Genomic DNA, 25380 nt, shown 5'->3' on the forward strand with positions numbered 1-25380 from the left:
ATTTTCCATAGGAGAATAATCCACTTGCCACATTTTGGTTATTTTACATGGTTTTGAAAATTCAGAAGCATTTTATAACCAGCATGATAGTACATGTCTCTTATTCTCAGCAGTCAGGAGATAAAGGCAGAAGGATCTCTGAACTCAGGTCAGCCAGGGCTGCATAGGGAGAGCTTGCCTCAAAGGAGACAAAAATAAAACCTTTTTATACTAAATGTGGTTATTAGTATTGTGGTACCCAGGAACACGTTTGTGCAGAGCCGTGGTGTGCCTGTAGCATATAAGTAAGTGGCATTCTGAGAGGGGGCTAGGAAACATACTCTGAGAAGAAAAAGGATTGAGGAAATGCCGGGCGATGGTGCGCACGCCTTTAATCCCAGCACTCGGGAGGCAGAGGCAGGCAGATCTCTGTGAGTTCGAGACCAGCCTGGTCTACAGAGCTAGTGCCAGGACAGGCTCCAAAGCCACAGAGAAACCCTGTCTCGAAAAAAACAAAAAAAAAAAAAAAAAAAAGAAAAGAAAAAGGATTGAGGAAACCAGTTTAGAAAGAAAAAGATGGGCATAGTGGCTCTTGTCTTTAATCTTGGCACTCTGGGCCAGAGACTGGCCAATCTCTTTGAGTTTATGGCCAGCTTGGTCTACATAGAGAGTTCCAGGAGAGCCAGAGCTCTGGAGAGAGAGACTGTGTCTCAAAAACTCCAAATAAATAAATGAATACTTGTAAAAACCATTGCAACCCTGAGCTTGTAACATCTGAAGGTGTAGGTCAAGCCACTGTCAGAGCATTGAATGCTAACACAGACCGCAGGCCAAGGCTGAGCTAGCTACAGGAGTGGGTGATGGGAAGAACTGCTCGGCAAGAGTGCCAGGCAGTCTTTGGAAGGGAGGGACTGCGGTTGGGTGGGAAATGAGCCTGTTCCCTCCGGTTTGTGCATCTAAGCAGTCTACAAGGCAAGCGGGGTCAGAGAGAGCAGTTGTGAGGTTCGTATATGCCACTGTATTTCCTCCCCCCCTCTTTTTTTTTTTGACTTTTCAAGACAGATTTTCTGTACTCCCGACTGTTCTGGAACTCTGTACACCAGGCCGGCTTTGAATTGCCTGCTGGGCCAACGTGGTGGTGCACGCCTTTAAAACCTTGTCCGGGCGTGGAAGAGGGGGGTAGAGAACTGACCATAGGACTTCTTTACAGTACCTAAATTACATTAAGTAGTGCTTTATGTAATTGCTTAAAATTTCAAATAGAGGGCCTGAAAACAGAGTTCCTTGATTAAGAGCTCTGACTGCTCTTCTAGAGGACATGGGCTCAAATTCCAGCACCCGCATGGCAGCTCACAACCATTTGTAACTGCAGTTCCTGGGGACTCAACACACTCTTCAGGCCTCTGTGGGCACCAGTTACACAGACAGGCATGCAAGCAAAACACCCATACACACAAAATCTTTTAAAAAAAAAAGACGGGAAGCAGTGGTGCACACCTTTAATCCCAACACTCTTTAATCCCGCAGAGGTAGGCGGGTCTCTGAGGACTTTGAGTCTGGCCTGGCCTGTTCTACAGAACTAGGTCCAGGACAGCTAGGGCAAGAAAAAAAATGTAAAACTTCAGAACATACTAGCATACCCAACTACCAAAACCCCATATCCCTTTGTTCTATATTCGAAATATTAAATCTAGCCCAACTGTCTAAACCTTGCTTGAACTGTTTTTAGTTAAATTCTAAAATGCACACCTTTGAGGATACACCAAACATTGTATTCTAAATCTTTAACTTTTAATTATGTGTGTGCCTGAACATCTGCATTGGGTATGTGCGTGAGTGCAGTTGTCTGTGGAGACCAGACACTGGAGGACAGCTGGTTTGTGAGCCACCTGATGTGGCTGCTAGGAACTGGGCTCTAGTTCTCTGCAAGAGTTGTGCTCTTAGCTAAGTCATCTCTCCAGCCCCTTATTCTTAGATTTTATGTGTGTGAAGGTTTTACCTGAATGCATGTCCCCTGAAACTGGAGGTTTAGTGACTGTAAACCATGTGGGACTGGGAATCAAACCTGGGTCTCTGCAAGAGCCACAAGTGTTCTTAAACACTGTGCCAACTCTGTAGCCCCTTGTATTAAGAACCTAGAAACCCAGCCAAGAGATTTTCTGGCTGTTTTTTAGTAAATAGGGAGTCTATTCAAATGTACTACCACACCCATAATTTATGTGATTATGAGGCTGGATAATGATAGTACATGGCTTTAATATAATTGTCGGGAAAATCTTGTAGGTGCTGGGAATCAAACCTAAGTCCTCTGGAAATGCAACAAATAATCCTAGTCACTAAGCCATCTCTTCAATTCCAAAACCCAAGTATTTTAAGCTTTCTTATTGGCAATATCAAATAAAAACACAAACCAACCCCAAATAAATTGTCCAAGTGGATTAGGTTCACAATCTAAACCTGACAGGCAAAGCTTACAGACTAAACAAAACCTAATTGCATTCTAATAATTTTGTTTTTCCAGACAGGGTTTTTTTCTGTAGCTTTGGAGCCTGTCCTGGACCTCGCTCTGTAGACCAGGATAGCTACACCTGCCTCTGCCTCCTGAGTGCTGGATTAAAGGTATGCGCCACCAACACCTGGCCCTAACCTAATAGTTATTAAATGAAGGCATAAAACTGAAACTCCCTGCAGGTGGCTTATCTGCAGCTTGAAAGATGTTCCCATTAACCACATTGGAAACAATGTCCATTAAAAAGAAAACCATTATAACCTCCAGATAGCAACTATTTTAAGCTATTAAAAATCACAATGGAAGGGGCTAGAGAGATGGTTCAGCTGTTAAGGGCACCTGCTGCTCTTGCAGAGAACAAAGGTTTGGTTCCTAGCACCCAGTTATCTTAAAATCTGGAACTCCAGGGAATGGTGCCCTCTTTGGGATTCTAGGAACAGGTATGCACATTTATGTGCATGCAGGCAAAATAATCTTTAGTGGTCAAGGACAGCGGGGAGTGTTGGTGTCACTGGTAAAGGTAGGAGAAAGGGAGTAGTAAAGAAAAAAAGCAATGCCTAAAGAGAAACGCATTCTAAAACTCATCCATTTCCATCCATTCATATATGTAGTTGGCTTTTCAAGACTAGCTTCTCTGCTTGTGCCGGGCGGTGATGGCGCACGCCTTTAATCCCAGCACTAGGGAGGCAGAAGCAGGCTGATCTCTGTGAGATCTAGGCTAGCCACTCTTACAGAGTGAGTTCCAGGACAGCCAGAGCTGTTACACAGAGAAACCCTGAGAAGAAGGGGGGGGGGGGGGGGAGCATGGCAGGCCTTTAATTCCAGCACTCAGGAGGCGGAGGCAGAAGGATCTCCCCGAGTTCGAGACCAGCCTGATCTACAAGAGCTAGTTCCAAGACAGGCTCCAAAACCAGAGAAACGCTGTCTTGAACCTCCCCCCCCCACACACACACACAAAAAAAGCTCTGGTTGTCATGGAGCTCACTCTGTAGACCAGGCTGGCCTCAAACTGATCTACCTGCCTCTGCCTCCTTCAGATTACCATTGAGCTCCTTTAAAACTTTAAAGCTCAAAATTTACATAACTTGGAACATGTTTATCCTAACTAGACCTTAGAGATTATCAGTGGACACATGCTTACCTTCCAGTTCCTAGAACTATCCATTGGGGCTGAACATCTAGTTAACACCCTACCACTGCCCGTTTTCAAATGTGCTAGAAAAAGTGGCATGTCCCCTAGCCAACCTAAAGTTATGCCTACTTAATGCTTAACAGGATCCTCATCTTGCTGAAGAAAATAGCACTTAAGTACATCAGGGAGTTCAATCTTGATCTTCTTTCCTGTTTGGCAGGTTTGAACAGAAAGACTGAATCCAGAACCTTGTGCGTGCTAAGCAAAGATCAGGGGCAAAACTCAGCACGTGGCACTAGAGCTCTTTTCATCCCGACACAAAAATATATTCTGGCGAAAATGGAATTAAAGTAGCAATTTGTGGTTCCTAATTACATAAAGCCAGTATATGAAGATGTAAAAATCCCAGCACCAAGACTCTCACCTGGACTATTTACAAAAGTGGTTAGCAGGGCGATGGTGGCGCCCGCCTGTAATCCCAGCACTCGGGAGGCAGAGGCAGGCGGATCTCTGAGTTCGAGACCAGCCTGGTCTACAGTTAGTTCCAGGACTGGCACCAAAGCCAGAGAAAAACCCTGTCTCGGTGGGGGTGGGGGGGTGGTTAGGCATCCTCACAGACCCAGCAGAGGAAGTGGAATCTGAGCCAGCCTGGGTTTAAGAGTTGTTAGAATCTCAAAACTCAAATGTTATGAAGACTCCCATATCTTGGGGTGGAGGTGCTGTAATAGAGCTCAGTTTCTTACCCTAACTTCACGTCTGACCAAGGAACCACCTTTCAAGGTTAAAGTTGTCACACTTAGAACTCATTTCCCCCAGTCTTTACCATTTCACACGTGTTATCAACCACGAAGTCTATAAATTCCACAAACACCAATTATCCCGTTGTCCTTCTATTAGGTAGCAGTATGCTTTTAAGTTATACTGTCTTAAAACAAGCTCACTCTATTAAGATTCACCCCAAACTTGTTACTGCCTATATTCACATAGAGCTAAAAGAACACTGCAAAGTGAGAAAACAGCACACACACACTTCTAAAAATATTTTAATGAAAAAGTCATCTGTTAACATTTCATTATACTACAAATTAAACAATTGAATGCAATACAGACCACCTCTGCTGTCATAAAAAAAACAAATACTTGGCTAGACTACCATTCCTCACAGCACCCTACCCATCCCATGCTTACCATTTTGTCATGCCCATCACTGTCAGGAATGTTTTGAATTGCAACATAACAGAATCATTGAAACCAAGCCCATTTCTCTGTAGCCCATGTTCTTGACATATGAATGCAGCTCTTAGACATGTAAAATAGGAACAGTATCCCACAGGTCAAACAAAATCACCCAATTGTTTCCTGTCCACCTTTTGTACGTAAAATGCTTTTGCAGAAATGACAGTGGAACCACATTAAGTAAAATCATTTTATTTAAGAAAATGAAAATGCCTGTTTAAAAAAATGCATTTCTCTAAATCTGAATGAAAGAACCACCATTCAAAGATTGCTACCTTGACCTATGTCATGTATATTCAGTACTGATTGAAATACCAAGCAAACTTAGTATAGGGAAAACATATAGGGCATCCCTGTGTGAAAAACATCTCTAACCAGTATTTTTGCAAACTTGTCCTCTGAAGTTATTAAAAAGCAATTTTCAAAGCCCTTTCAAGGCAGCAAAAAAAAAAAATAGCCCTTATGAACAATCAGCAACTTATCTGGATAGTAACTCAATTGTTCTTTGGATTTTTTTTTAAGGAACATGAGTGACAATTAGGCACCACCCTTTAACCATCCCAGCATTTGGGGGACAGGCTGGTGGATCAAGTTCTAGGCCAGGACAACAGTGAGACCCTGTTTAGGGAATGGCGGGGACAGACACACAAGTAAAAATGACTGTTCCTAATGGTCCACATGATAGTGAACTGCTATGCAAGAAAACCTTGAGGAAGACAAGCATTCTGATAACTGTCAAAGTTCCCCATTTTCTTCAGGGTAGAACTAGTATAGCTTATTTGAAGCCATATTCCAAAAAATTATTTTCTGAAAAGCCAACATGACCTTCGTTTCCCCTATAGAAAATGGATTTTACCATAGATACCAATGGTGAGTGGTATGTATGAAGAGGCCACATCTGGCTTTTGACAAATACCCATGGCCACTGCAGAATGTAACTGCCAAGTCTTAGAACTTGTTCAACAGTATACCCAAAAAAAATTGAGCTTGAGGATCCTACCAGTGTACCTACTAATGGGGGTAATGTTCCAAACTGTGGCATGGATTTGTAGGGGAACCAATGGTGTCATCAGGTTTTACTGTGAGCTACAAACCTTACCCAGCCAGAAACCTTCGTATTTAAGATGGTAGGAATGACATTCCTCATTTAGGCAAGTAGGGTTCTCATTCACCTGCAAATTAAAAAGATTACTCTTACCTTGCTTTACAAAAATGTACTCTTTAATTAGTGAAAAAAATTCAAATTCAAGCCTTACCTAATGCTTATTGCCCTTCCTTGCAGGTCTAAATGCTAGACCTAGTGACTGTGGCAACTATCTCATTGATGTTCCAAAAGGCGGAGCTCCTTCCTGCTACTTTCTTCGACATTTCAGTTGCAATAAGCAGATTTAACTAGCTTTTGGAAAGCTGCTCACTATCACCATAGTATCATATGCCTCCACTTCTCTGTAGTTGAAGTTCTTGCTGCTGCCTTCTCATTCTTTATTTATGCTGACTTGTCCAAACACAAAGGCTGCTGAAGTCCTGTCTTAGTGGGTTTCCTTTGATCCAGTGCTTAAAAAGCACAACTTAGGTCCTTTAAAGCTGGTTAAGTCACTCTCATGGCTTACTTTTCCACATTCTTCACAAAAGCTAACCTTGTACAACTTATAAACAGGTCACATACAGATTTCACCTGATTATAGGTTGTAAACATCAACTTACTTAAAATGTTTAACTATTATACTTGTTCCAGAATATAAAAAGTTGGTTAACAATACAATCGACCTCATGACATTAAAGGATACTGTCAAGGTTGTGTCCAACAATTTCACAAACAAAACCAGCAAATGTTAACCTCCCCAATTCTTTAAATCTTTATTATATGAATAAAATGACTTGAGACAATTTAGCTCAGTTTTAATATTTCCTAAGCATTTTGACCAGGTACCCGGGTTTAAACTATGAACATTGACAGTGTCCATTTATATAACCACACTTTGTTATGAAAGATGTAACCATTTTCTAACATGAGCCTATTTTCTACACTGCTTATTCACATATGCCCATTAACAAATGGAATGTTGTCTGTTACATTTATTGGTTTGTGAGTGTTTCTGGAAAAACTGCAGTATTTGTGAAGACCAAAGTTCCATGCTAGCATTGCATGCATCCAAATATTAATAATGCACAGAGGCACAGAATTAGAGCACAAGAGAGCATATTTGAACACTAGCCCACCCCATTCCCCTTTTTATTGCTTGTTTTGCTTATACTTCAAAAACCAAGTAAAAATTTGAATTCAACGTTCAACTGCCAAAGAAAGCAACAGCAGAGCACATACTCGGGGCTTGGATGAAGTTAAGCACTAGCTGGCGCAACAGTAGACATTTTTCAAACGACCTTAGTTTCTAGAACTCTTCTCAACCAGGGTCTCTGAACAAACACCAACATGTTTTAGGATGAAATATGTACAAAGAATAACTGTGTTCTTTGGGGATTTAAGCATTCAGGACTATCCAATTTGAACTCTTTGGGAAGTGAGGTGGCTCACACTAAAGCAACTGTGCTACATTTTCTGCTGCTTTGTTTTGGACAATGACACCTTAACTATCCTTGGCTTCATCATCCAGCAAAATGTATAGGGTATGAACAGGAAAGCATGCCAGCCAGTTAGGGGTTCAACAAGTGATTTTTATTCCTCTGTTCTGAAAAACTGTGTGTGTGGGAAACTAAACCAAGGAAAGGGACTAGATCCGTGTGCTTTGGGGGTTTAAAACTTGGAAAGCAGAACGAACCAGGTATCCACCAGTTTGCTCAGACACAGCAGACTTGGTGGTCCTGTATTAGAACTGTTGAACTGGGAGATGAAATACATTCACCATCTTTTAGTAGAGGGCAGTATAAACACTTTATACCCCAAACTATTGGCAGCAGTTTTCAATGTGATCAAGGTAAATGAGGAATGGAGATGTTCTTAACACAGCTAGGACTCAATATATCTAACATACTAAATCATGATTACATTTTGAAAGAAAATGCACAAAAACCAAATAGGAACTTTTGAGATCTTTTTCAGTAATCTTAATGCTATTAAATTCACAAATATGCTATTTTTTTAATTACCCAATCCTAATTATCTAAAACACACATTGCAAACATACAAATATCTATTCTCTCCACATGTCAGTGCCCATTTATCATGGTTTTGGAAATGGGGAGAATAGATTCCCCTTAAGTTGCAAGTCAGTAGGTGTTTCTTTACAGTTAACTTTAGCAAAATTCATACAAAATAGTAATTAACAATGATCTTCTTTACTTGTTAACTCACAAGGAAACACCTTCAAAACTGCATATTTTTGTTAAAGTTTCTGTACTAAAAATGTAGAAAAACTGAACTACACAAATATTGAAAAGTTAAAAATTCCTTAATTTTTTATTCCTGGTACCACTACCACAATTTACAGGGCAATATACCTGATGTAATGAAAAGAAAAAGAAAGACAAAGCTACAACAGATAAAAGACCTCAGGAATGTACATCTAATTGACACTACATTGCATTAATCAATAGCTGCACTTTTTGCAAACTGTGGCTCTGACAGTCCTGAACAAGAAGGGCCTCATGTTTAAGCTGAGGTAACTTTTCTGACTATGGATCATCGCTCCTTCTGTGGCAGATTTTTACAGTTCCTCTAATGCATTTAGGACGACTGTCTCAAAGTAACCTGCAGCTTTCCTGACAACTCCTCGCTCTCTCTCCTGCTAAGAACTGTAGCCTGTTGAATAATACAGGATAAAAAAATTAATACACTCAGTGAACAGTCCATATAATCTTTTATCATCATAATTTAAAAAAAATAAGGATACCTACCCTTTTCTGCTGTTTTTTTTAAAACCTTCTGCTACCATATCCACCACTTCCACCACCTGATCCATAGCCACCTGGAAAATAACGCACACAGTTCTAAGTACACATAAAATGTTAACCAAGATGGCTCTAAAGAATTCTAACTAAAAAGGACTTACCACCATAGGGACTGCCTGAGCTTCTTCCACCAAAACTGCCCCCTTTCATGGGCCCATAATTTGACTGCTGTTGTCCACTATAATTTCCAAAGTCATTATAGTTCCCACCACCATAGTTACCTGAAATCACAAAGATTTTATTTGTAGTTTACCATAATAATTTGTACAATCATGTAAGTATTTTTTTAATGCAAGCATTAACATCAACCTTAGGTACTAAACTTCATTTACCAGAAGCCTAAGTGAGCTAATATAGATTTGGGGCTTAGTAAGTGTAACATTCAAGAGTACATTTCTAAGAAGCTCATTAAATTTCAGCACATTTTGACCTTATCATTTAAATCATCTAAACTGTCCATGTGATTCTGATATAATGCACCTTCTTTTAAAGCAGCAATTTAAAGTATCAGCTCTCACATTATAAGTTAGGTTCAACAGTTTTCTACCAAATCTTTACCTGTAATTATGGAAAACCCATGGTACAGTATGTAGTACGTTAATACATTACAAACACATAGAGTAACACACCCAAAGTATTCTAAGAGCTGATATAGCACCCTAGCCACCTTAAGTATTCAAACATTTTGCACACTCCATTCTAAGTCTCCCCATGTAATTTACTTTTACATGTCTGTTTTACTATATTAAAGTTCCTCTTATAAACTGCAAAAAAAAATTTTTTTAAAGATCAAATTTGCGTGGTGTGGTTGGGAGGTGGGTGCAAGGTTTCAAAGCCATAGTCCAATACATATTTAAGGCTAGTTGGGTTATAATATAGTACCGCTTCAAAATAATATCCTATTTGTTATGATGACAATGTTTTGGGAATAGTTATGATCATAAAATACTGTAAATATGCCTCAACAGCATTCAACTGTACACTAGAAACCTTAATCTATGCTATGCTGATCTGGAACCCAAATTTCCCTACATGCATTATCTTCAAAATTGTTTTCTAATTGTGAAATGTATGCAGTACCCGTTTTCCCACAACTTAAAAACAATGGGCATGGCCAGTCAGCTAAGTTTACATGGATGAGCTTGTTTTTATTATTTATTATGTATATAGTGTTCTGAGCACCAGATCTCATTATAGATGGGTATGAATTATCATGTGCTTGCTGGGAATTGAACCAGGACCTCCGGAACAGCAGTCAGTTCTCTTAACCTCTGAGCTATCTTTTCCAGCCCGATGAGCTTGCTTTTATTTTAGCTATTAACACTTAAAATTTCTTTCCCAAGTCTATCCTTAAGAATGTTTGAGTATTGCAGAGAATTAACTTAAATGGTCATTTGTGTTTATTTCAAACATCTGTAACTTACCTCCACCAAAATTTCCTCCTTCATTGTAACCGTCATATCCTCCTCCTCCACCACCACCATATCCACCACCTTGGTTTCCATAGCCTGGTCCACCACCACCATAGCCTCCTCTACTGCTGTAACCAGGACCACCACCATAGTTGCCACCTAAAAAAAAAAAGCCATACAAAAACAAATGTAGAGGGAGGGCTCAAACACTTCTGGTTTCTACCACACTTAACACTCTAAAATCTCGTCAGAGCCAAGCAATCCTGGTGGCTGAAATCTTTTTTTGTGTGTGTGTGGGGGGGGGGGGGGTCGAGACAGGGGTTTCTCTGTGGTTTTGGAGCCTGTCCTGGAACTAGCTCTTGTAGACCAGGCTGGTCTCAAACTCAGAGATCCGCCTGCCTCTGCCTCCCAAGTGCTGGGATTAAAGGTGTGCGCCATACCACAGCCCAGCTGGTGGCTGAAATCTTAAGATGAGTCTTATGTTTTTTCAACAAGTCAGTTTTCACTTAGCAGTTTTAGCTCAACTGCTGGCACAAATAAATCATACTGACAACTAGTTAACATTTTACTTGGCAGAGAGGCTTCTTTTGTGGTAAATTTTTAATGTGGAAGGCATGACACTTTTACTGACTGAATACCCAGCAAACATCTGCCATATCTAAGTTTTACTGCACAGCATGAGGCCATGTGTCTGATTCCTGGCAATGCAGAAATTCTTTACAAACCAAAATCTTTACAAACTCACCATCACCTCCAAATCCATTATATCCACCATCACCACCTCCATAACTACCTCTGCTGCCACCACCTCCACCACCATAGCCTCCTAAGGAAAAAAAAAAAAATCAAAGGTTGAATTAACACTATACCTTGAACTTACTAGTAAATTTCTGATGCATTAGCACTTAAAATGTACCTTACCTCTTCCACCAAAGTTTCCGCCACGACCAAAATTACCTCCACCACCTCCAAAGTTCCCTCCGCGACCCATAAAATTGCCAGATCCACCTCCACGGCCTGCAACACAGGTCAAAGTAGAAATTTTAAAATCTTTCAACTATTGTTCATATCCTATTTATGTGTATATAATCCTACTTACCTCTCTGTGATCCAGCAGACTGCATCTCTTGTTTAGAAAGGGCCTTTTTCACTTCACAATTATGCCCATTGATAGTATGGTATTTCTGAACTACAAGTTTTTAAGTAAAAGACAAAAGAAAGTTATTTTTGTTTGGAAAATCATGTAAGTAAAACCCTTTGTTACCATGCAAGTAACTAAAATACTGTTAAATTGGCAGACTGAGAAGGGGAGCAGATATATGGGGAAGAAATGATTTTGTTTTTCAAGACAGGGTTTCTCTGTGTTAACAGCCCACACTGTCTTAGAACTCACTCTATAGACCAGGTTGGCCTCCAGAGATCCACCTGCCTCAGCCTCTGGGTGTGCCATCACCCGAAAATGCTCCTTAATTGAGACACGAATCACATCAGATCTCTACGTTATGATTCATAACAGTAACAAAATTACAGTTATGAAGTAGCACTAAAAATAATTTTATAGGTGGGGTCATCACAACACGAGGAACTGTAAAGGGTCACAACATTAGAAGGCTGAGAAGCACTGCTCTAGATGACTTGTAAACTAAAATTACATATTTCTACACTTTTCAAAGTATAAACACATTAGTGGATCCAGTTGAAAACAGAAATCATTCATGCAGCAACTAATTGTTACTTACCAACAATTTTATCAACTGTGTCATGGTCATCAAAAGTCACAAAAGCAAATCCTCTCTTTTTCCCACTCTGCCTGTCTTCCATAACTTCTATGGTTTCAATCTTGCCATACTTTTCAAAGTAGTCTCTCAGGTTATACTCTTCTGTATCCTCTTTAATACCACCAACAAAGATTTTCTTCACTGTTAAATGGGCACCAGGTTTTACAGAATCCTGCAAACAAAATAATTTTAAGTCAAAAAAACCAAACTCTTACAGCCCCATAAATCATACAACATGTTATTAAAATACCTCTCTAGAAACGGCTCTCTTTGGTTCCACCACACGCCCATCAACTTTGTGTGGCCGAGCACACATTGCAGCATCCACCTCTTCAACACAAGAGTAGGTCACAAAACCAAAGCCCCTGGAACGTTTTGTTTGGGGATCTCTCATTACCACACAATCTGTAAGTGTGCCCCATTTCTCAAAATGTTCTCTTAAGCTATCATCTGTGGTTTCAAAGCTCAGACCACCAATAAACAGTTTCCTCAACTGTTCTGGTTCCTTTGGATCATGGCCCTGAGAAAAAAAGATCAGTACACTTTTATTTTTTCTTGGAGCAAATTTTATGTCACGTGAGTTTCAAAATTTTTAACATTAATATCCCAATTAAATAAATCTGCTCTACGCTGGGCATGATAGTACACACCAGTTAATTTCAGCGTTTGAAGCAGAGGCTAGCTTGGGTCACATATCCAATTCAAAGCCAGTATAAAATATAGTGGGTGGGCTGTTTTAAAAATAAACAAAAAAAACCCACTACAATGGTACCTGGGGTCATTTTAAAACATTGTTAACTCAACTGAACCCCAGAATTAAAAAACAAAACTCTTTTTGACCGCTACAACTAAAAGGAATGTATTTCAGATGTTTGTAACAAGTCATGGGGGGGGGGGGCACGACCTGAAGAGTCAGCATCATTCACCCATGCCATTGCCACTATCCTCAGTCTGCAACACCAACAAACCCTTGATTTTAAAACACAATCTACAAAATGCAACTTAATAGGTTTGTGTGGCAAATTCGGAAAAATTAAGATTTCCAGCAAATCGGTTATTTAAAAGACATTCCTAAGCAAAACAGACATCCCATAAAGAACAAAAAACACCTCTATGGGTTAAACCCCGTAGTGCTGAGAGCAAGGTGCTGATGAGACAGATTCTCACGCTAGACTTAACTTGAGGCAGCCCTCCTACCTCAGCCTTGCACGTGCTAGGGTAACAGGTGTGCATCATCACACCCAGTTGCAGGACTTCGCTTTCTGTAATCAAGTGAACTTGCTGTATGCCCACTTAAAACATATCGTAAAATGATTTCAAACACTACATACACATGCATATAATTGGAATTTACATCACCGTAAAGCATAATACCGTCTGCCAGAGGAATTAAGCACAAAACCGTAATCTACTTAGAAAATAGCTAGTATGAATTTTTTATTTTCATGGTTTTAAATTCAAGTGACCTGCTTTTAATGAACGCATTAAGACAAATCAACACAAATCCTTAAGAGACTCATTCACATTTAAAAATGTCTTCAATCTTCTAGAAATAGAGGTGTTAAAGCATTCAGTGACAAAGGTGTTACATACTACAAACACGTTACATTATCAACTGCCCAAAGCATCAATTCACTTAGTCCCATTTAGTCAAGCCTCGGATAAATGCATTCGACAATACACAAAAATAACATCTCTGTACACACAAAATCCCCGCAATCGTGAAATTCCCGACTGTGGTCGCAGTTCTCCAAAACCAAAATCCAGGGAACCACAACGGCACCAATCCAAAGAATAAGAAATTATATTAAGTATTAACAGCTCCAAATAAACACATTACCTACACGCAAATCCTGAAACAATTAATACTTCAACCGCCAAGACCCTATAAGTACTTTCCTTCCAAATAGTTGAGCGAAAGGAGCGGGTTAGGAAGCACCTTAAAGCGGCAAGCTTTTCAGTAATGCACCCCCAAACGAGCGCGGAGAGAATCCGGCCAGAGAACTGCGCGGATCGTCATCGCCGAGGAGGCCCGAAAGCCCGCTTCCACGCCGGCAGCACCCCAGCGCAAAGCACCGCGCCCCGAGGCCATCGGCGGCATTTTCTGCCCGGCCGCCTCTCTCGCCGCTCCCTCCAATCCCACGCACTCCTCGGCGGCGTAAAGCAGGCGGCGGCCATTGCGGGCCAATGCGCCATTTCGTAACGCGCCAGCGGATCAATGTCAATGTGGCCGCCGCCCGCCTGCTGCTCGCTCGCCCGGATGTGCGCCTCCCCTCCCCCACCGCCTCCTCCCAACCGCTCCCGCGGAGGCCCGCCATGCCGGCCGCGGCCTCGCCAGCCAGGCCACGTTAGGCCGCGGGCTCCCCTCCTGGCCGCCGACTCCCCCCCCCTCCCCGACCGCGCCGCGGTCTCCGAGGGCCGCTGGGGCGGCCGACCGAGAGGACCAGGCCGATCGAGGGCCTCCATGAGGCCGCCCGGCCCGCTTCCCCTCCCCCCCCCACCGCCCTCTCAGCGCAGAGCGCGGGACGATCGTCCCGGTTCCCTCCGGCCTCCCCGCTCCCATCGAGCCAAAGCCCCCCCCACGCCGGCAACTACCCAGCAACCCCCCGCTCTCCCCCTAATACCTCCTCCCCCCGGCGGCGGCGGCGACGGCCGGAGTCAGCCTGGGGGCGACCGGGCGGCGGTTTTACCTCCATTTTGAGACCGGACTCGCCTCTTCCAACTCGAGTTCAATATGGGACCGAGAGGAAGAGGCGGGGCTAGTCATCACGTGACGCCCTTTCCGCGCGCCGCCCGCCCACCGGGGGCGGAGTTGTGCCGACGCGGAGCGCGATTGGACGGGCGGGTTGGCGGGCCGAGAGCGGAGAGTGGGGATTGGTCGAGCCGCGGGAGCGCGCGCGCGCCGCACCGACTTCCACCGCAGCGCCGCCCCCTCCGCGGTTCGCGCCGGGCAACTGGGGCACGTCAGTGGCAGCTCGACCAATGGGAAGCGCCCACGTCGGGAGAAAGCCGCGTGACCGCGCGTTGGCCGGGAGAAAGGCCTTTTCCCTTTCTTTTGGCGAATCCCGCCCCTCCCCCGTGCGCTGCTGAGTCTCCATTTCCGAGGTCACCCCACTCCAGTGCCCTAAGGAAAACCACGCGGCCCGAGAGCCGCTGAGCCCTTCGCCCCCGTCGCGGGGATCTAAGTGTCTGGGGCCCGGCGTGCGTGCACAGTGCGACTGCGCCGTCTCCTCACGAGGCCCAGGCTGCTAGCCCTGCGGCCTTGGCGGGAAAACGCGGCCGATTTAATGAGATTTACTCTTCCGGTGACCCGCAGATTGAAAGAATTCAGGCTTTTATCAATCCGAGGGGAAGGAACAGAATCATGTGTTTGGGGTACAGAGTTTTAGAGGATGTTAGGGTTGCCAGAGTTTGTAACGAGGCTTTGTGGCCAGCTAGACTACCCGCTGACTAGTGATTCGAGTCTTTTTAAAAATAACATCTGTTAAAAGTTTCACTGTGAAGCACGTGAATGAACTAGAAATCGCATCTTTTCTCTGCCTGGCAAAGGGATCTGAAGAAATTTGGATTTTAGTTTTTCAAAAAACAGTGAACATAGGATTAGATATCTCCCAACACCCATGATAACCGTAAATTAACAATACTGATTTGTCAGGAGTGGTTTGGCACACCTCTAGGCCACCCTGAAAGGCAGAAGCAGGTGGGTCTCTGACTTAGAGTCCCAGGACAGCCAGTGCTATATAGTGAGACCCTGTTTCAGAAAAAAATATATATGTATTTAAAATTACTGGGGGAAAGAAAAGCACAATTGACAAGCCTTTTCCTGCAACAAATCGCCTGTTTTAACTTAACATTCCGCCTAACAAGTTCCTTTAGAAATTACCTGTCCCTTTCTGTGAAAGACTGGAGATGGATTCAGGTGGTGGCACAGGCCTGAGGAGGCAGAAGCTAGTGGATCTGAGTCTGAAGCCAGCCTGGTCTACAGAGCAAGTTCTAGGACAGCTAAGGCTACACAGAGAAACTGTCTTGGAAAAATGGATTTAGGTATGTTCTAACTTGCTTGCCTAGAATTCATGAGGCTTTTGCCTGGATCTTCATCTGAGCAACGTGACACAGCCCCTAATCACGCATTTGTGGGGTGGCCTTAGGAGATCAGACAATTGAGGACAGCCAGGTGTGGTACTGACACTTTTAATCCCAGCAATCAGGAGACAGATTCAAAAGAATCTCTGTGAGTTTCAGACCAGACTGGTCTACACAGCTAGTTTCAGGACAGACAGTTACACAAAGAAACCCTGTCTCAAAAAAGAAAAAGTTCAAGGACATTCACAGCTACAAAGGGGAATGTGAGGCCACCCTGGGCTGCCCGACACCTGCTTCTACCAAAAACAGTTTAGAAGAGGAAATGGTTTAATTCCAGGATTCAGTTCACCACTGAAAGCACTGAAGCTGTCCTAGATCTCACTCTGTAGACCAGGCTGGCCTTAAACTCACAGAGATCCTCCCACCTCTATCCCCAAATTCTGGGATTAATGGGCCACCACTGCCCAACTAACTTTCGTTCTTTTTTTTTTTTTTTTTTTTTAATCCTTGGTTTTTCCAGACAGTTTCTCTGTACAACCCTGGACGCCCTGGAACTCACTTTGTGGACCAGGCTGGCCTTGAACTCACAGATCTGCCTGCCTCTGCCTCCCAAGTGTTGGGACTAAAGGAGTGTGCCACCACCGCCCAGCTAGGAAGGACAATCTTAAAGACCTTCAATAATGATATTCAAGCTGTGCTTCCTCTGAGAAATACTGCCAGGGTGATTGGTAAGAACTACATGGCATTTTATGTTTGTCTAGGATTTTTTTTTTTCTGTCTTTTTGTAGTTTGACCGTTTTGATAAAGTTTGAGAGAGAAGAACAAAGCAGGCAAGCTGTAAATCCCAGCCCCTGCTGGAAAGAGAGACAGAGAAGAGCAACAACACTCCTTTCGAGTAGTGCCTGGAGGTGGGCAAGCGTCTGTAGTGGAGTGTGGGATATGTCCTTCAGAGAATCCCAAGTCCAGTGTGCCTGTGAAAGCATGGTTATAGGCTCTGGGCGGAATCCAAAAGAGAGAGAGCCGCCAGACAGTGGTGGTGCATGCCTTTAATCCAAGCACTGTACAGAACGAGATTCAGGACAGACAGAGCTATTAAACAGAGAAATCCTGTCTTCAAAAACCTAAATAAATAAGAGAGAGAGAGAAAAAAAGTTACACGATTTGAACTCGGGAAAGGGGGGCAGGCCTAGCAGTGAAGATCTGCAGTCTGTCTGTCTGCATGTTGGTATGTTGTCTGCCCAAGTTTTTTGTTTGTTTGTTTGTTTGTTTTCAAGACAGGGTTTTCTGTGGCTTTGGAGCCTGTCCTGGAACTCACTCTGTAGATCAGGCTGGACTCAAACTCACAGAGATCCGTCTCTGCCTCCTGAGTGCTGGGATTAAAGGCGTGCACCCCCACCGCCTAGCTTGGGTTTTGTGCTTTAAAACAGGGTCAGCAAGACCCAGTGGTGCTGGCCTGGAGTTCACACTGCAGGTCAAGCTGGCAAAGACCCCACCTATGGGTGAGCACTCATGCCCAACTATTTTTCCATGCTTTTTTCCCTTAAAGTACCTCCAGTTCTTGTGCCCAAAATATCACACATATAATATCTCTGATCTAGCTCTTGACCCTATGAACCTTGTCTTCTGTCAATCCTTGTAGCCCTAACTTTTTTTTTTTTTTTTTTTTTTAGACTGTCTCCATATGCAGCCCTGACTTGCTTGAAATTCGTTATGGAAACCAGGTTGACTAGAACTCACAGAGAATCACCTGCTTCCGCCTCCCAAGTCCTGGGATTAAAGGCTGTTACCAAGCCTAGAAAATGATTAGAAATCTTTGAGATGGTGTTTTTATACAACACAGGCTGGCCTTGAACTCACTATGTGATCCTGAACTTAAAAACTAACATCACGTTTCAAAGCTCACTAGGGTAAGTAGCGAGCGATCTGGCGCCATCTAAGTAATGGCTGATTTAAAATTTTCATAACATCTTCTTTATATAATTGTGATTAAAAATAAGATGCAAATTATTAGGGAAGATATTGCACATGGAATTTGCATAAAACTAGCAAGCAAAAATATCCATTTTGTTAATGATCACTTTGAACTTGGTCTTATGACTATATTTTCCTATTGAGTTTTATGGTTAGAATGACTTTGTGCAGCTTTAGATTCAGACTTTCTAATGATGAGTCCCTTGTATTCTGGATACTCATTATCATTGAGGGCCTCTGATCACATAAGTGGGTAATAAAATATTTAAAACCACTTTACACCACCATTCAAAATTTACAATTATAATTTTATTTAAAGAATTAAACAACTTTTCTTTTTATTGACTAATGTCATTTCACGTGATGGATTTCAAACCCAATAGAACAATTTTATATTAATATTTCTACTTTGAGCCAGACAATAGTCAGTAACCACAAACCTATAATCCCTGAACCTGTGGGCTGCAGCAAAGATAGGGAGATCAGAAGTAAGTTCAAGGCCAGTCAGTGCTACATAAAACCGTGTTACCCCCCCCCCCCCCGCCCATATTTAAACTGTGTATTGAAACTCTAGCTTTCAGAATACACTTGCCCTGACAACAAGCTGGATGCCCTTGAAAGGGCACAGCATTGTGGCTGTTGTGGGGTAGAGTGCTTGAATATTATCTGCAAGCGCCAAAAGATAAAAAAAATGGTTCAAAGGCATTGACTACTCCCCAGGAATAGTAATTGTCACTACACATTCTGACAGGGACTAAGAGCAAGCGTTTCATGAGCTGAGCCCACTCAGCCCTTCTCTCCCTTACCGACAGCCCAGCCCTACGTACCTGGCTCTAAAGTCTGGTCTACAACAGTCACTAGGATGTCTTAGTCATATTGGATGCCGAGCTTTGCGTATACCCCAAAACACTCTGCTGTACCAATAGAGCTCATCTCCAGTCCTGCCCATAGCCCACTTTAGGACGTCAGTCCTGTTATTATTCTCATTCTTTGGAGGTCAGTAAGCAAAGGGAAACCGGGGGAACTGGCCAGATGAACCTCAGACCTCAGCTGAGTGTGATCTTCAATTCCTGAGACTCTTTTTCCTTCCTTCCTTCCTTCCTTCCTTCCTTCCTTCCTTCCTTCCTTCCTTCCTTCCTTCCTTCCTTCCTTTCTTTCTTTCTTTCTTTCTTTCTTTCCTCTGGAGCCTATCCTGGAACTAGCTCTTGTACACCAGCCTGGCCTCGAACTCACAGAGATCCGCCTGCCTCTGCCTCCTGCGGAGTGTTGGGATTAAAAGTGTGTGCCACCACCGCCCGGCAAATTCCTGAGACTCTTATCACCGCCTAAGTGTTAGGATCCCAGGCCTCTGACACCCCCCCAGCCCCTTTATACTTTGTTCATAATCAAACATTGATATGGAATTTCTCATTCTGGTCTTACATCTACTAGAGACATATCTCATGAGCACTGGGGTTCATATTTGTACCCCCAGTCTTCAGAAAGCTAAGGCAGATGACTCATGATGTCATGGTTACAGAGTAGGACTGTATCTCATACACACACACACACACACACACACACACACACACACACACACATATATACGGGAGTGGTGGTGCATCACCTTTAATCTCAGTATTTAGGAAACAGAGGAAGGCAGGTTTCTGGAACTCTAAAACCAGCCTGGCCTACAAAGCAAGTTCCAAGCTTGCCTAGGCTGCAAAGTGAGACCTTGTCTCAAACAATAAACAAATAAAAATAAAAAACCCTTTGAAAATGTTTAGAATTTTCAAAAAAATCAAACCATTGTAAAGGGCAATGAGAATATTTCATGGCCACAGTGGTTTTTACAGGACATTTAGCTAAAATTCCATAATTCTGAGGAAGGGTAAAATAGAAGCTAATGGGGAATTAGTGCTCTGAGTCTTCCAGTGGGCACGGATCTGGGCTTTGCTCCTTGTTTCTGGGCTCCTAAACTACTAAAGACCTAAAAACCTCTGGCAGATAGGACACATGAATGGAAGACACAGGCCTGGGGTCATTAGTTGGTAGAATACTTGCCTACTAGGGTTACTACCCTGGGTTTCATCTCCAGGACTTCACAAAAAGAGACCAAATCTAATGTGCTTATTTAAATTTCTCCTTCCTTGCCATTTGATTTTTTTTTTTTTTTTCGAGACAGGGTTTCTCCTTTCTCTGTAGCTTTTTGGTTCCTGTCCTGGAACTAGCTCTTCTAGACCAGGCTGGCCTAGAACTCAGAGAGATCCGCCTGCCTCTGCTTGCCAAGTGCTGGGATTAAAGGCGTGCGCGCCACCACCGCCCGGCAGAAATCCTGTCTTGAAACAAACAAACAACCAACAACAAAACTAAAGCACACCAAAGCAAATTAAACAAAAACAAACAACAACAACAAAAAAAGGAGTATGTATTGAAATCCTCAAGATAGCTGGGCAGTGGTGGCACACGCCTAAATCCCAGCACTGAGGAGGCAGGGGCAGGTGGATATCTGAGTTTGAGGAGTTTTAGGCCAACCTGGTCTACAAGAGCTAGTTTACTAGTTCCAGGACAGGCTCCAAAGCTACAGAGTAACCCTGTCTTGAGAAATCTTCAAGCTAAATTCCATGACAAACCGACAAACGCTCAGTCTCGCTCTTGCTTTTAGGGCCACACACCTTTCACAAGTGAAAGGAGCTTTTTTAGCACAGCGATGGAAAGGACAGCAACCAGGCTATTTCTAAGCGCCAAGAATATCACATTCTTTCCGAGAGGCTTTTTATGTGATAGTGGAAGCTAAGAGGATGACATTAAAGTATTCCTTACTTTGTGGAATAAAGACTGTTTCTCAAAACTTTCAAAAGGTCAAATTCCTACATAGTGAAATATATTTTAAAAACATAACTAAAATGTGATTTTTTTTTTTCTTGTTCCTTTGAGAACTTGTTTGTCTGGAGTCGAGCAAATTCCCAGAGCGGCTAAGGTAGCCATCTTGCCTCTCTGGCTCTCTGTCAATCCCAGCATTAGGTTCTGTACTGTTTCCTGTGTTGTGAGTTTGAATCTCTAAGCAACAAAGATAACAAAGTAGGAGCAGTGTGGTTTTTTTAATTTCCACTTCTATTTAAAAGATGGAGGTGGGTGAAAACTTTAATAAGGACCCACCCCTTGTCAAAAGTGTTTGTCTACATTGTCTAAATTAATCCTTTCTCTGTCCATAGGTAGGTTTATTATTTCCGTGGAAGATACAAAGTTACCGTGAGTCAGAGAAGCTAAGTCATTGTTTATAATCATATAGCTGATTAAAGACTGGAAGCAAATTTGAGGTCAAGTTAGAAGCACAGAGATCAGGGTTCACTCGGTAACTCCCCCTTTCTTGACCCTGCCATATTGAACAGCTGTAGAGGCTTTTCTGGGCCTTCATGCAGGAGGAAGATGATGACTGCCAAGAAGAAACTTGCTTTTCTCCAATGACAGCCGCAACCAGCCCCATAGACTGGAGGGAAATATCATCAATAAAGGTAAGTTTCTAGGTGGGAGGACCGTGAGTCTAAGGCCAGCCTGGGCTACATGGTGAGAGCTTATATCCAGAAGAAAAATTAAAGTATAATACTGAATCCTTCTTTTACTTTAACTTTTTTTTTACTTTTAATTTTTTGGAAGATTTTTTTTAATTTAATTTATTTTTGTTTTATTTTCTGGGTGTGGGTGTTTTGCCTACAATGTATGTACCATGTGCTTGCCTGGTACCACAGAGGCCTGAAGAGGGCAGTGGATCTCCTGGAACTGGAGTTAAAGTTGTGAGTTACACTGTGGGTGCTGTAAATCAAACCTGGGTCCTCTACAAGAACGGCTAGTGCTCTTGACTGTTGAGCCACCTCTCCAAACTTTTTTTATTTTTTTAAACTTTATTATTATTGTGCGTGTGTGTATTGTGTGTGCATGTGATGTGTGCACGTAGGATGCCTGTGTGCACGTCACGGTGTAAGTGTGGAGCTCCAAGGACAACTGGGAAGAGTCAGTCGTCTCCTCTGTCTTTCTCTGAGTCTAGGGATGGAATTCAGGCCTTCAGGCTCACTCAGCAACCTCTCTTATCTCAGCCATCTTGTTGGCCCTGAATTACCTCTCTTGTTAGCAGTCTGGCTGGACGCAGTTACTCTGGTCTGAGAGGCACAGCAGGGCTGGCTCTTCTCATTGGGTGGCCTCAATGGGCAAATTGGTGTACTTCAAGTCTTTCTCTTTGGTCTTCCTATTTATAGGTATTATTTTTTCTCTTTTAGCCCTCAAACTGGATTTTACCAAAGACTTTTCTCCTCCTACATAATGTGAAAGATGTTAATTGTATTTTACTCGTCTATTAGATGTGCAAGTTGAGTATAAAGTAGCAGGAGATTTGGCGCACAGTTAACATTGGCTCCTCATCCAGAGGACCTGGGTTCAACTCCCAGCACCCACATGACAGCTCACAACTGTCTCTAACTCCAAGACCTGACACCCTCAAACATACATACATACAGGCAAAAACACAAATGCACATTAAATAAGTAAATTTAAAAGTAAGCCAGTAGCTACTTCCTCAGAAAAGATATAAAGATATTCTCTGAGAAGAGTGAAATGACCTAACTTTGTTTTTGCCTTCTGAGTAGTGGGATTAAAGGTGTGCACCAACACTGCCTGGCCAGTTTTGTTTTTCTAAGGAGTCAATAGCCTGCTTCTGAGCGAAAGCTGCACACCTGAATCCTCTGATAAGTGTATACAATTGCTATAAAGTACATTATTTATAATAATAGTTATTATTACTTTATTATTATTATTAATGTTCATGGACTGCATGATAACATTGTTGCTTGACAAAGTTCCAGCATTTCAATACTGCAGACCACTCTTCTCCAGCAACTTTTTACTTTAATTTTTAATGATTCCCAATATTAATCCCTTTCCCTTTGGGGAATTTTGTGCGGGCTTTGGTGAAGGGTAAAAATGTGTACAATGTTGGCCTCTCTAAACAACGAAATTCTCTGGGGAAAAACAAAACAAAAAACCCCCCAGGAATTCTATTGTGCCCTCCTAATTACACCCAGAACAGGAAAGTCAGAGATTCGCTAGACGCTCCTGATCCCAAGGATGACACGCCCACAATTCAGATCCAGAGCCTGAGGCGGTTAAAGGCAAGAGTTCAGTTAATAAATGCAGAGAAGACAAAATGGTCCCACAGAACAGGAAAGGACTTAGACAGCAGGACCTTCCCTTCGGAGCGTTCTGAGAGGAACAGGCCCTTAGAGGAAGACTAAAATATAGTCCTTTTCCCAGGTCAGGCATGTGCATAGGACCTCCATTCCCGCAGGGACTTGAGGAAAGAAAGTTCCTGCTTGATAAAAAAATTTAAAAAAAAAAAAAAAAAAAAAAAAAAAAAAAAAAAGAAGCCATTCTTATCTCTAGGGAGAGGAAGTTGAGGCCGGGCAACTCAGGCCCTGGACTGGCGCCTATTGTCAAGGTCAACCCTAGATTTCTAACCTGCCGCCCTCAAGCCACACCTCAGCTTCCTCGCCCCGCCTCTGTTTAATGCTTTGGGCAATCGTAGCACTTTAAAGGGGTCTTCTTTTTTTTCCCAGTTAAAGTTTGCTAGCAGCCATCCTGACTCGTCCACAGCTGTGTCTATCTCCTTCTCCCCTAACCCACTCCCACTGTCTACTCTCCACAGTCCTCTTTGGGACCCCCTACCCCACCCCAATCCCCCACCATCACCACCCACCCTGCTGAAGCAGGTCTCCAGCAATTTTGCTTTTTCAATACAGAGTTTCTTTTCTTTCTTTCTTTTTTTTTTTTTTTTTTTTTTTTTTTGGTTTTTCGAGAGAGATCCGCCTGCCTCTGCCTCCTGAGTGCTGGGATTAAAGGCGTGCCACTGCCCGGCCTCAATACAGAGTTTCTATCTTTTTTTTTTCTTTTTTCTTTTTTGTTTTTGTTTTTCAAGACAGGTTTCTCTGTAGCTTTGGAGCCTGTCGTGGAACTAGCTCTTGTAGACCAGGCTGGACTCGAACTCACAGAGATCCTTCCGCCTCTGCCTCCTGAGTGCTGGGATTAAAGGCGTGCCATGGCCCTCCCCACCTTCAACACAGGGTTTCTCTGTGTAACAGCTCTGGCTGTCCTGGAACTCACTGTGTAGAGTGGCTAGCCTAGACCTCACAGAGACCAGCCTGCTTCTGCCTCCCTAGTGCTGGGATTAAAGGTGTGCGCCACCACCGCTCAAACACAGCGTATATTATTTAAGTCATAAATTATTTAGGATTTGTGTTTTACTAGGAATATAGAAAATGTTGTTCTCACTGCTCAGCCCTATGTGAAATGGGTGGCCATAAGAGACCCCCTTGTTATATTAATATTATATAATGTCAAGGGGTTTTGATAGCCACACAGAGTGAACGTTGGGAGTGGGGGCCTGTGTTTACTGTAGCTATCCTATCTCACTGCTTCTGAGGAAAGAACCCAGAGAAAGCAGAACTTGTTATCTTCTGTCCTCTGCACACCTAGGATGGGCTCACAGGCACAGCATCAGGGAAATTTACCACGTGCTCTCCCTTAGACTTCCTCGGCCCGTGGCTGCTCTGACTAGGACGTCAAGACGGGTGACTGACAGCTCCACAGCTGTGGTTATGCTGCCTGGGGCCGACCCGTTGTGTGTCCAGGATGTTGACTTTTCTTGGCAGCTTCTGGAACCGTCATGCCTTTGGAATGCCTGGCTTTTGATGAAACCCTACATCAAAGAGCAAGGTCTCCAGTTTCACAGATGGTTGCCCAGTCTTTGGGTGATGTCATGTAAAGGACTAGAGTGTTAACTGCACCCAGAACGAACTCTGATCAATAGGAACGGGTTCAGGGGGAATGTGGTGCTTTGTTCGCCGTTCTTCCTCCCATGCTAACTCACTGCCCAATTGTGGCTGTCCAGGTAGCTAACGTTGTTTCCCATCCATTTCTGCCACCTCTCCCATTTCCCTCCCTCCTCTCCCTCCCTTTACTCTTTATATCTATTAATCACGGATACATTCCTGTGTCTGTGTAAATATATACCATGTGGTGGAGGTCCCACGGAGGTAATGTGTGGGAGCCCCTGGAGCTGGAGCTGCAGGTGTTGTGAGCTGCCTGGCATTGGTCCTGGGAATGGAAAGAACCAGATAGGCTGAAAGAGTGCTAACCACTGAGCCATCTCTTCACCCCCACCCCCTGTTTGAGACAGGTTCTCTTCTGTATTCCAGCATCACTCATACGCCTTTTTGCCTTTGTCTCCCTGTACTGGGCTCACCCCTTCATTTCTTTATTCTTTTTTCTCTTTTATTCTTTCTTCCTTTTTCTTTTCTTTTCTTTCTTTCTTTTTTTTTTTTTTTTTTTTTTTGTTTTTTCTCTCAT

General features: G+C 43.0%; 1 protein-coding gene across 3 annotated transcripts; it reads right to left on the bottom strand.

Moving 5' to 3' along the window:
- Positions 1–4647: 4647 nt before the first annotated feature.
- On the bottom strand, positions 4648–14738 carry Hnrnpa3 (heterogeneous nuclear ribonucleoprotein A3). Of its 3 annotated transcripts, none has more exons than XM_050119806.1 (10): positions 14643–14738; positions 12203–12472; positions 11914–12124; positions 11274–11363; positions 11096–11191; positions 10920–11000; positions 10187–10333; positions 8864–8983; positions 8709–8779; positions 4648–8613 (listed from the first exon to the last, which is right to left on the bottom strand). In XM_050119806.1, exons 1-9 carry the CDS (start codon positions 14646–14648, stop codon positions 8727–8729), a joined length of 1074 nt encoding a protein of 357 aa, XP_049975763.1. In that variant the 5' UTR covers positions 14649–14738; the 3' UTR covers positions 4648–8613; positions 8709–8726. The 3 variants fall into 3 exon arrangements, with proteins under 3 accessions (XP_049975763.1, XP_049975756.1, XP_049975755.1); XM_050119799.1 differs by having other exon boundaries at positions 4648–6028; positions 14577–14726; XM_050119798.1 differs by having other exon boundaries at positions 14577–14726.
- Positions 14739–25380: the final 10642 nt, after the last annotated feature.

Source organism: Alexandromys fortis, unplaced genomic scaffold, assembly GCF_014885135.2.
Source record: "Alexandromys fortis isolate MF-2015 unplaced genomic scaffold, M_Fortis_MF-2015_v1.1 scaffold_8_1_9099942, whole genome shotgun sequence".
NCBI lineage: Eukaryota > Metazoa > Chordata > Mammalia > Rodentia > Cricetidae > Alexandromys > Alexandromys fortis.

Excerpts from the sequence above, each read along its gene's own strand:
- Hnrnpa3 (XM_050119799.1), bottom strand. The coding sequence starts at position 14,648 with ATGGAGGTAAAACCGCCGCCCGGTCGCCCCCAGGCTGACTCCGGCCGT. Across the intron at positions 12,473-14,576 it reads GCCGCCGCCGGGGGGAGGAG|GGCCATGATCCAAAGGAACC; the intron begins GTATTAGGGGGA and ends TTTTTTTCTCAG. Across the intron at positions 8,984-10,186 it reads AGGAGGAAATTTTGGTGGAG|GTAACTATGGTGGTGGGAAC; the intron begins GTAAGTTACAGA and ends TTGTGATTTCAG.